This window comes from Malus sylvestris, chromosome 11 (assembly GCF_916048215.2).
Source record: "Malus sylvestris chromosome 11, drMalSylv7.2, whole genome shotgun sequence".
In the NCBI taxonomy this organism is placed as follows: Eukaryota; Viridiplantae; Streptophyta; class Magnoliopsida; order Rosales; family Rosaceae; genus Malus; species Malus sylvestris.
The window spans coordinates 2,904,360-2,915,676 of record NC_062270.1 but is presented as its reverse complement, the minus strand read 5'-3'; the positions used below and the strand labels follow the sequence as shown (position 1 = coordinate 2,915,676).

Genomic DNA, 11,317 nt, shown 5'->3' with positions numbered 1-11,317 from the left:
TGAAAAAAAAGCCAAAAACAAGAAGCTGCAAAACCCAACTTTGAAAAATCGGCTTTTTTTTCACATCTGTTTTACATAAACGTTTACCAAACACTATAATACTGCTTTTTTTTTAAAGCATTTTTACAAAAAAATTTACCAAACACTCTGCTGCTTTATTTCACAGCTGCTTATTCTCACAGCACAGCAAAAGTAGCTTTTTTTCAAAGCACAACAATATCAAACCAACTAAGTGTCCTGGCACCACCAACATTGCTTTCCTTGACTGAATCTTGATGTCTTTTCATGTGAAGCTTTACACTTCTATAGGTCGAGAAAAACATGCATATCCCGGTATCATGGCTATAATATCTGCCTCTCATCGTGTGACTCTTTTTTGTCTTTGTTTCATGTAAAGTTTTCCTCCGTTTAGAACTTTTAAGCTATAGGCCCTCAAAAGAGTGTATAGCAAACTATGGAAGCATAAAGCATCTCCAAACTTGTCATGTGCATATAACGGACTAATTAGACTGAATCTAAACCAAGCAACTTATTATTTTCCAATCTTCAAATTTTATTAGGTCGATTCCTAACCATACTCCCTCTTTCTCAAATCCTAATTTTTCTTCCTGTTCGTATACCTCTCTTACAATCCAAAACATTGGAAAGCATGGTACCGATCAAACTTAAGCGTGCTAATTACCTTCCATGGTGTGCTACTCTTCTACTAGATCGTTTGAGGTGTGGTACGAAAAATATCAGAATCTCTTGATATGGTTGAATTCTACTCTCCGTGAAGAAGTTATTCCTTTCACTGTTGGAGTTTCGGTGTATGATAGTGACCTAATTGCAGCCACTCTTAATGGATAACCTTATGGATTTGAATCCTTTATTGATTCAGTCATGCTTCGTCTCTCGTCTACTCGACAAATTGCATTTGCGTGGTCTTTTACTCACCAAGGAACTCTCTAAGGCTCGTCGAAAGCAAGCAGTCTCTTCATCTGCAACTGAGCATTCTCATACATTCTATGTGCAGTCTCAGGCACGATTGCTTCCTAAGCCATCTCCACTAGTCTTTGCCGCCCAGACTCAGCCTCTTCAGCACTCGTTTCGATATAATTCCAATCGTGGCAGAAATAATAATCGTTTCAACCGAAATAGGATCCTATCTGGATCAAAATGATCAAATCAATCGTATTCGTTTATCGTACATCGTGCAGTTAAAAATTATTTTAAATTTTGTATTTAAAATTAAATATAAACAGTACCTAACAAAAATTGATCCACAATATATAATGAACAGACACGATTAATTAATTCTCGGGATCCTACATGAAGATCCGGAGAGGATCCTTGTCCGTTTCAACCAGCACTAGAGAAGCTCTCGAGGCCTTACAATAAAGCCGGCCCATGGTAATTATGAAAGGCCCATTCGCATCATCTCATGTCCCCCTCTCTCTGCTAAACCATGAACTCCAAACTCTGCATACTGTTGCTCTCACTAAACCCCCAAAACCCTAAATTTAACAGTCACAGAGAACGAAGAGAGAGAGTGGAGGGAGAAGGGAGAGAGAGAGAGAGATTGAAAGTGGCCGGTGAAGGTGAAGGAAGAAACGATGTCGTCCAGTACCGAAGATACGACGTCGAGTTCAGAGTCCGAAGCAGCAGACTCTGCGAAGGCGAACTCCACGCTGGAGTTCATAGAGAAGCTCTCAGATGTGCCAATGGGGCGGCTGCCCCCTAACATCGAATTCCAGAGGACACGTGTCGAGTGCAAGGCTGATGCTCCCATTCATGTAACAGTTTTTCCATCCTTTTTTTTTAGCATTTTTCAATTTTTGTTTTCTGAAATGAGAAATCTGTACGTGCCCATGGTTTTGTTTCTGCCCCTTTTTTTTTTCGTTTTCGGAGTTTTTGCTTTTAGTTTTGAGAAATTTTGACCGTTTTGAGTAGAAATTTGGGTTCTTTTGGCTGTTGGTTTTTGTTGATGGTCATGTTTGGTTGCTAAGAAAATGTGGGAAAGTGAATTTCTTTTTTGTTTTCGGAGTTTTTCTCTAATTGGGTTACCAGAAAACATAAGCTAGACCCGTGTTTATGCATAGATGTAAATTTTTCGAAGAAGAAAATAATTCTTTTTTACCAAGATTGTTTCTTTGAAAAAATTGTGGAAGTGGGGAGACCGATCGAAGTGAGCAATCTGCCTAAGTGGCATAGACCTGCATATGCCGATATTAGTTATGAGTCTGTTTCATTTTTCTCAATGTGAGAGTGAGGAAATGCACTGATGAGTTTTTAGTGTTCTTCTTATTTCTTACATGTTTTGACTTTTGGTGTTTACAGACTGATACTTTTCAGTATAATGGTGCTTATGCATCAATGGGGGTTGATAATAACTTATTGGATAGCTTCTGTGACAACTTTAAAGTTGAAGTTATTAATCTTACGGAGGATGAGATGGAGTTTGATATGATCGGCATTGATCCTGCACTTGCCAATGCATTCCGGAGAATCCTCATAGCTGAGGTTTGATTAGATTCATGAGTACTTGAGTATGCGTGATTAAATTATGCTTTGTCAGTGGTTAATATTGTATGGAGTTCATATACTAGTTCTATATTAAGAATACCATTTTCATGGGCCCAAGTGTCATCTTCTTTGTATCGACATAGTGATTCCTGCTTGAGCATCATGCATGAGCTATCAAGAAAATGAATTTGTATCCGTATACTTCAGCGTTTTGTTTTCAACTTGTTACTTCTATAAGGTTGAATGGTTGCATGGTTAATTTCTCATGTTTACGTAACAAGTTTGTGTCATTGTTTCCAAGAACAAAACTTGTGTAAATGAGTTACTTTATAATGTACATCAACGGGAGGGAGAAGTTTTATACAATTCAATCCCCCCCCTCCTAAATATTTTTCCCGCTGTAAAATATACATAAGATGGAAGTTTGTATCTACTTCTCTTGTTTCCTTGGATTAAGGTTAGGTGCGTTTATGAGAGTTCCTATTCAGTTGGCAGTATGTATTACCAACGGTGATCTAAACTTGTTTTAATATACAAGTGCAGGTTCCCACAATGGCTATTGAAAAAGTTCTTATTGCTGACAATACAACAGTAATCCAAGATGAAGTACTTGCCCACAGGTTGGGTCTCATTCCGATCAAGGTTGACCCCAGATCATTTGAATTTACAGGTACTATGGTTTGGTATTTCCATTCTTTTATATAAACCAAATTCATATTTTGTTTATGTCCTATACATATTTGAGTCACTGAGTTCTTTCCTGTCATGTTTTACTTTGTAGGAAATAATACACCAGATGAGAAGAACACCATTGTTTTTAAGCTCCATGTACAATGTAAACGAGGGGGGCAGCGTATTTCAGGTATAGTACTGTGTCTTAGATTATCAGTAAGTTTTATAGATCTATGTTTCTTCAAGGCTATTGGTGGGAATTTTTATATTGGTTATGATGACTTTGCAACCTTTTATGCAGTAAAGTCAAAAGAATTGATTTGGTTGCCAAATGGGAGTGAGTTTCCATTGGAATCACAAGATACCAAGTCAGAGTCGTCATCAAAACAAAAAACATATACATCATTTACTTGCAGTCAGGATTCCTTGCCAGAATTTTCCGACAATCCAATAGCCCCCACGAGTGGAGATATTACAATTGCTAGACTAGGCCCTGGTCAGGTAAACGCGCTATTTGTTTTGTATAGTTATGGTCATTTCTCAGAAATCATAGATTGCACTTTTCACTTTGCAACTTAAGCACATGCCTAAAGTTTTATGTGGAGCAATGGACTCCAATTAGTGTTTTGTTATGCAGCATTATACCCAACTACTATCTTATCAGTTTCAGTATTTATTCTATCTAGTAGTCAATAATGTTTACTGTTCTTGTGAATTTACTTTTATGTGAAGTTAGTTTACCACTTTTTAGGTAATTGAACTGGAAGCACATGCTGTTAAGGGCATTGGTAAAACACATGCAAAATGGTCTCCAGTTGCCCCCGTTTGGTATCGGATGCTTCCTGAGGTAAGGGGATGTTTCAGTGATTCTGAAAACACTATGTCAAAGTAATCATAAAAAGATTTTGATTGCTTATTAGGTTATAATATCGCAAGATATTGAAGATGAGATGGCCGAGAAACTTGTGGCAACTTGCCCAGTTAAAGTATTCGATATTGAAGATATTGGCAACGGTTAGTGATTATCCTTTTATGGCGAAAAAATGAAACAATCATATGGGTTTGTCCCAATATTTGGATTTAAAAAAATGTTGTTATATCTGCACTTGCTTAGTTACAGTTTGCCTTGTTTTGTCAATTCTGGAGCGGCTTTGATTGATAATTTGACTGGTTAGCAGGCAAGAAAAGGGCAACTGTAGCCAGGCCACGAGCTTGCACACTGTGCAGGGAGTGCATCAGAGAAGGGAAGGGTTGGGAGAATTCTATCTCTCTGCAGCGTAAGAAGGATCATTTCATTTGTAAGTGATTTCTTCTGTGTTTAGAACTATAAATTTCTCTTGCTTTCTCGTTGCTGACGGTGTCCTAGAATTGTAGCTTTAGTCCTCATGACACAACTGTATAAATTTCAGTTTGAAATCACTTACTTGGGTTTCAGAACATCTGAATTCAGTTTGAAAATATCTGGTAAGCTCAGACTTCGATCATTGTTAGTTACGAGCTTACCAGATATTTTCAATGTAGATGCTTATGCTTAAGGTTTATATAGGAACAAGAAGTTTTAATTCAGTAACTAATTATTTCACCGAATGTTTTTAGAGTTCTAACGCTCTCTCGCTCTCTGATTTGCACAGTTAAAATTGAATCGACTGGGGTATTGCCTCCCGAAGTCTTATTTACTGAAGCTGTGAAGATTCTGGAAGACAAGTGTGATCGTGTTATTTCTGATCTTTCTTGAAACTCTGGTTTTTGTGTAGAAAGAAAATGAGGCTAGAAAGAACAGTGAAACATCTAGTTTTGATAGCGTGTATGTTTATTGAGATCACGAATCCACGTCCCAATGTGAATTAAGATATTTCTTCATTTATGTGTTTTGATTTGCCCATCAGAGTATTCTATGGCTGCGGGAAATGATTTCTACACACTGTTTCTTCCTTTATGCACTTTTGTTAATATATAGCCCTTGATTCTCCCTTGTTTTATTCGATCCGAAGGCTAGAATTCAGTTCTCTATGAACCTCTCATATGACGGTGCGACTTTCCTCATAGCGCAATAAATCGAAGTTTTTGACCTAACCTAATTGTAAACCATTCCCTTCCCCAAAACTCACCAATTAGATTAATTCTAAGGGGTTATTGGTGTACAATTATAGGATAACACTGTTTGGGTTTTTACAAGTAAGGATCTACTCCCTCGTAACCGCAAACTATTGTCCGACACAAACAAAAACATCTCGTTGCAAAAGATGTTACACACATAATGTCAAATTCTACGCATTCAGCATCGACAGGTCATATATATCATATCTGATCATATTTGACCATTAGATGGTAAGTATATCAAAGGCACGTTTGGAAGTGTTTTTAAAATAACTAAAAGTGTTCTGGTGAAAATGGTTTGAAACCAATTCTTGGTAAATATGCAAATAAATCCTGAAAAACACTTGAAGTGCTTCCATCTAACCTCTTGGAACCAAAAAATATTTTCTATAAAAATGCTTTCAGTCATTTAAAAAAGCATTTTTAAACAAACCCTAAATAAATCCATGTACCATAGCCTAAGTCCCAAATTCTGATTTGTCAATGATTCCATGCATACAAGCGATTATGAAAAACTTGATTTATCTTACATATGAAGTTTGTGGGAAGGGTGATTGCAGCAACAAGCGGACATGTTTGTGAAAAGGTGTGAAAAGAGGTGAAGCATCAAATCTTTTTTGGAAACATAAAACGTTAGATGTTGGCTGTTGGGTATGTTTCGTAAGACATTGCCAGACAGTTTGCTGTTGGAGAGCACGAGAAGCCACTCTTTGTTCCGTCTTCAACTGTTTGCATTAATTACTTGTTTCTTTTCTCCAATCGAGATTCTCACTAGATCTCGTAGTCTTGAGACGACAAACCAAGTAATCTAAATTACTTATTTCAAATTTTACGACCTCCATTAGTCAATAATCTAGATTACTTATTTCAAATTTTACAACCCCATCCGGATCACACGGTTAGTCAACTCCAAACTGCGATATCATTCTCTGTTCTCCTCACTTTTTGTTATATCAAGTACAATTATTGCTGTTTCTTTTGCATGAAGCTCGCCTTTTATTTTTTTTACAAGACGATATTCTAAGTTAATCTTTGTCTAGAGAATACGGACTTGAACTTGATAGCAAAGCAGCAGGTACAACTGATCTAACACAAACCTCCTTCACTTCCATTCCGAGCATCATCGATGCAAACGAGAGTTTGTACATGCGGAGGTTAACATTTTTGTGCAAAGCAAGTAAAGATACACGAAGAATTATAAGATTGGAGGATTGTATACAGTGCTACGCTCAGAATGTACAAAAGTTGGGACCGTATATCGTATAAATGAAGTGATTATCCGTAGATTAATGGTGTATGATCCAACTTATACACATATTCACTCTACTTCAGAAAGTAAAACGGAAAAATTGTTGATCAGAAGGGAGGGGGCTCAAGCTAATTCCTTTTACCCCTATGTTTTCTAGGTCCGACTACCTCCCATCCATCTTCTGCTTCGGCCGCCGTCTTGGGCTTTGGTTCATTGCCTGATACGCGTGTACGGGATTTAAGTTTGAATGAGCCTCTGGTATGTCTACTATCATGTTCGAGGAATCATCATTTCCCATGCTATGATCTCTATCATCATTATCTTCATCGTCATCGTCATCATTTGCAACCTGGCATGAGTGACAAAGAGAATTAAGAGATTTTAGCAACGCATATCATTCAAACGTATCATCCTCACTCCGCCACTTATGGCTTTAGAGGAAAACTTTCAAGACAACATCCACAAGTACTTTTCAATACACCAAAATTTGGAAAAAGCACGCTGTCACAGGACATAAGAGAAGTTTAAATTAGAAAATTTAAAGGCAGAGGGTTTTAAATGGAGCTTTACCTCTCTAACATGCGGAAGAGCAACTTTTCGTTGATTGGCTTCCCTTAGGCTTTCAATCGAATTGAAATTACAATCTAAACATTCTTCATACATAATCATTAGCTTTTCAGCTACCTGTGTAAATCCAAAGAAAAAGAAACCGCAAACACCATAAAGATAGAAGCCATTACTAAAAGTAAAGGTTGCATCCCTACTCCCTAGTACCATCTACTTTATAGAAACAATAATGAACCGTAAATTGTCCGTCTAATGAAACATGTGAGCATATCTCCAATGGCTGGAGATGCAGATTCTTAGCTGCCAACTTAAATGTAGTTGATGCTAAAAGGTTTCAGTTTTTAAAAGTCGAATAGTCAGCCAAGTGCGGGTGGTCTGGAACACACAATTACAAACCTTTGCAATGGCGGCCTATCCAAAGCCACGTTGACGCAATCCATAAAGCAAGCAAATTACTTTCGAGTTTCCCACCACCAGAAGCATAACATATTAAATCTTCTTCATTTCATACCTCATCAACATACTATTAAGTGTTCTCCGAAAAGACGAAGTTAAGTATAAAAGTAATACCTCCTCAATGCTGCCATCCTCTGTCATAGTGTTGAGAGAAAGCATGGCTTCATTCAGCGTATCTTCCAAATCATCTATGTGAAGAGGCTCTGTCTGGGGAGAATGAACATGTAGTTGTGAGATTTCGTTACAACAACGACCGGTACAAATATTCACACCATTCGTTAATCATTCTGCTTGGCTAGAACGATAGAAATCTTCATCAAAAGACAGAAAATATTAGTAGCTCCGTATACAATTTGGTATGTTGAAAAATTGCTAATTTGACTATAACTACCAATTAGGTTCCACTCAATTATAGTTTTACTTAACGCATTGTATCATATTCCTACAAATAATTTATAAGACAAAGCAAGCCTCACCAAAACTGAACTAAAAATGCAAAATTTGATACGAAAAAAGAAGATTTCAGCACAAAATTGAAGTTTTTAGTGATGAAGGTTCTTACTTTCACTTACAAATTCCCTATTGAATCCTAATCCCAACCTCAGAAGAACAATTGTTCACAAAATATTACGAAAACACAAAAACTATATAATAATTCCCTAGAAAAAAAGCAGCAAATCAAAATTCAAGCTCAATTCTTTACAAACAATAAATGGAAAATCTGAAAGAGTCGAGCTAGAGGAGATGAGGGAATCAAAGTACCTGTGGAGTCATTGAACCAGGAGAAGATATCGACGACGAGTTGCTCCGCTTTGCGGAGCGAGTCACGCCCGCCCTACTCCTTTTCAACTGCCAATTGGAGCGCCGACCACCGAGACAGAACCAATCCCACGCCTTCTTGGAGTACGGGCCCAGCCTCCTCCGATAGCTTTCTCTCAGGCTCCATTTTCGAAATCTCCGTCTGGTCAAAACCCTAACCCTAAACCTGAAAAGTGAAGAAGATGAGGTTTATAGGGGATTTGGATCATCTCCCGAGCAGGGTTCGAATCCTCCGACCACATAATAAGGACAGTTCGATTTTGATCCGACGATTATAATTATTATAATTTTAAAAAAAACCTTCTATTTATAACCGTTGAATCAAAATTCAACCCCTTGTTATCTGCTCAGAAGGATTCGGACCCCTGCCCAGAAGAGGATCCAAATCCGTTTATAGGAAGGGGCTTGTTTGGTTTGCTGGACTGTTGTACTCTTGACTCGGTTTTAGGAGTGGGTAAGCTTACAATAACTTTTGAGAAATGTTAAGGGAAGTACTTTAAGGTGGTACTTTTTATGTACTCTCTGATTTATCATAGTTTAACGTCAATTTCTATATTGATATTAGTCAAAATTATGAAGTATTAGAAAATTCATAAAAAATTATACTTTTAAAAGAATTTCTTTGGCGTTTCTCTTTAATTTTTTTCAAGAATGATAAGAATCGAACCTCATTCCTAAGATCACGAACCTAAGACCACCAAACCTCGATATTAGGTGGTTATCAATATTGTAATTAAATATTTTAAGGGGCAATTGGGAGAAAAGATAATAAGCTTTTGTCGGTTACACATAATTTATCAAGCAGTGGGAAGACAAGAAGAAAAATGAGTTTTGCTAGGCATTAATTTATCAATTATTAGGCTGTTAGAGAATCTATACTATTAAGAGAATCCTTCTCGTCAACTTTTTTTTTTCTTTTTTTTCTATTTTGTTCTCACTTTTAATACACACTATTGACAAAAAAAAAAAGAGGGCAAAACAGTAATTTTGTACCTTTTGACAAAGAGTGTTACTAAGCCCATCCCATTGTCTTATTTCTACACTCACGTTATAATCTCATCCACAATAAATAAATAAGAAAAATAACATACTATCTTCCTACCTACCATTATCCCCAAAGTACCCTTCCAATTTCCACCCTTGACACCGTTCACCAGCACAGCTTACCCCTTCCCATAGCCATATTACTGACTGACGAGAAGCACAGAAATTGACATCCATATTGCTTCTCTAACATGTTCTCCCATCTATTTTTTATTTATTTAAATAATATTTTAATATAAGGAAAATGATTATATTTATATGATTGAAATAGAGGGAAGTAAAACAGTGACAACCCTTTTGCACTTTCTACCACCATCCCGACTATCCCCATGACTGACCATGGAGGCGATGCAACAATAGAACAAAGAGTCAGTCGCTAAACCAATCATAGAATCAAAGCCGAAAGAATCAGAAGTGAAATCTGTAGAGAAAGAAACTCAGTTGACATCCATATATGACTTGATGGATTCAGTGTGTTTGGGATTTGTATTACGTACGGCGGGCTTGACGAATACAAAGATCAATTCGTGATTCAATAATTTAGGATCCAATAAACATAAATTAAAATTTAAAAGGAATAAAGTGACGACGAGACGTTTGGGAATTGAGATTATGAGTTGCTGGGAGTGTGGGTGGAAGTGAACAATCTGATCTTGTTTTCCCTTGGTTCTTATTTGATATTTTACGTGAGGATAAATTTGTAATTAAATTTTTTAATAAAGAGTGGGTGTAGAAATAAGACAGAGGGGTGGTAATAGTAGCACTCTTGACAAAATAACAATCATATTCCTATTTTTCCTATTTTACCTTTCTTTTTTGAGAAAATGACAATCATATACTTATTTTTCCTATTTTACCCTCACTTTTGATACACAATATTTACATAAGGAGGACAAAACAGTAATTATGTAATATTAAAAAAAAATATGCACATATTAAGATAAATTGTTCACACACACAAAGTGTGTGTTCTCTGCTAGTACTATAATTAAGAGAAGAGGCATTGTCAACCTTTTCTCAAAATGACAATCATATCTCCATTTTCCTATTTTACCCTTACTTTTGATACATAATATTTACATAATAATGACAAAACAGTAATTATGTTTCTTTTGAGAAAATGACAATCATATCCGGATTTTTCCTATTTTACCCCTCACTTTTGATACACAATATTTACATTAGGAGGACAAAACAGTAATTATGCAATATTAAGAAAAAAAATATGCCCTTATTAAGATTGTCACATACTCTTTTTTAAAATTTTTAAAAACTAATCACACTCCTTAATAAATAAAAACAAAAAATAAAATGAAATCGTTCAAATACACAGAATGTGTGCTCATCTGCTAGTAAAGAGAAGACAAGAAAAAGGGTTGAGGTGGATCATTCAAGAAAGAAAAAGGACTCGTGTTAAGTCGGGCTAGCAAGAATGGCAGATACTCGGTTAAGTCGGGCTATCGTTGGTTGCAATTGGGGTCTCTTGCTTCACGGGATCATCGGCTGCCCAGGACTCGTGTTATCCCGAAAAATCTGTGGAATCTGGTTTGGAGTCTCCCCGTTCCTGCTAAGATTCGTTTTTTCTTTTGGCTGTCTCTGCACCGTGGTCTGGCTACTAGAGATATTTTGTTTCGGAGAAGGGTTTCCCTTTCACCAATTTGCCCAATCTGTAATTGTCAAGATGAGACAATCGAACATATTTTTCTTCTATGTCCGTGGGTGACTGCCATCTGGTTTGGTGGTGCCTTTAATTATCGGATTGATGGCGAAAGCATTTCTTCTTGGGCGGATTGGTTGATGTAGGTCTTTGTTCGTTTCCCGGGTTGCGCGGAGGAAAGGAAATGGGTCTTCTCATATGTTGTGTTTACTGTTTGGATTATCTGGCGAACCAGATGCGAGTTTGTTTTT

The 11,317-nt window shown here is 36.8% G+C and overlaps 1 protein-coding gene and 1 pseudogene across 2 annotated transcripts; one reads left to right on the top strand and one right to left on the bottom strand.

Moving 5' to 3' along the window:
- Positions 1 to 499: 499 nt before the first annotated feature.
- LOC126588854 (uncharacterized) lies at positions 500 to 5,062 on the top strand. Of its 2 annotated transcripts, none has more exons than XM_050254005.1 (9): positions 500 to 1,775; positions 2,320 to 2,502; positions 3,049 to 3,175; positions 3,287 to 3,367; positions 3,479 to 3,678; positions 3,929 to 4,024; positions 4,098 to 4,191; positions 4,356 to 4,475; positions 4,809 to 5,062. In XM_050254005.1, the coding sequence occupies exons 1-9, from the start codon at positions 1,596 to 1,598 to the stop codon at positions 4,910 to 4,912; spliced, it is 1,185 nt and encodes a 394-aa protein (XP_050109962.1). In that variant the 5' UTR covers positions 500 to 1,595; the 3' UTR covers positions 4,913 to 5,062. The 2 variants fall into 2 exon arrangements, with proteins under 2 accessions (XP_050109962.1, XP_050109961.1); XM_050254004.1 differs by having other exon boundaries at positions 4,353 to 4,475.
- Positions 5,063 to 6,469: 1,407 nt separating this feature from the next.
- On the bottom strand, positions 6,470 to 8,726 carry LOC126588859 (pre-rRNA-processing protein TSR2-like; annotated as a pseudogene).
- Positions 8,727 to 11,317: the final 2,591 nt, after the last annotated feature.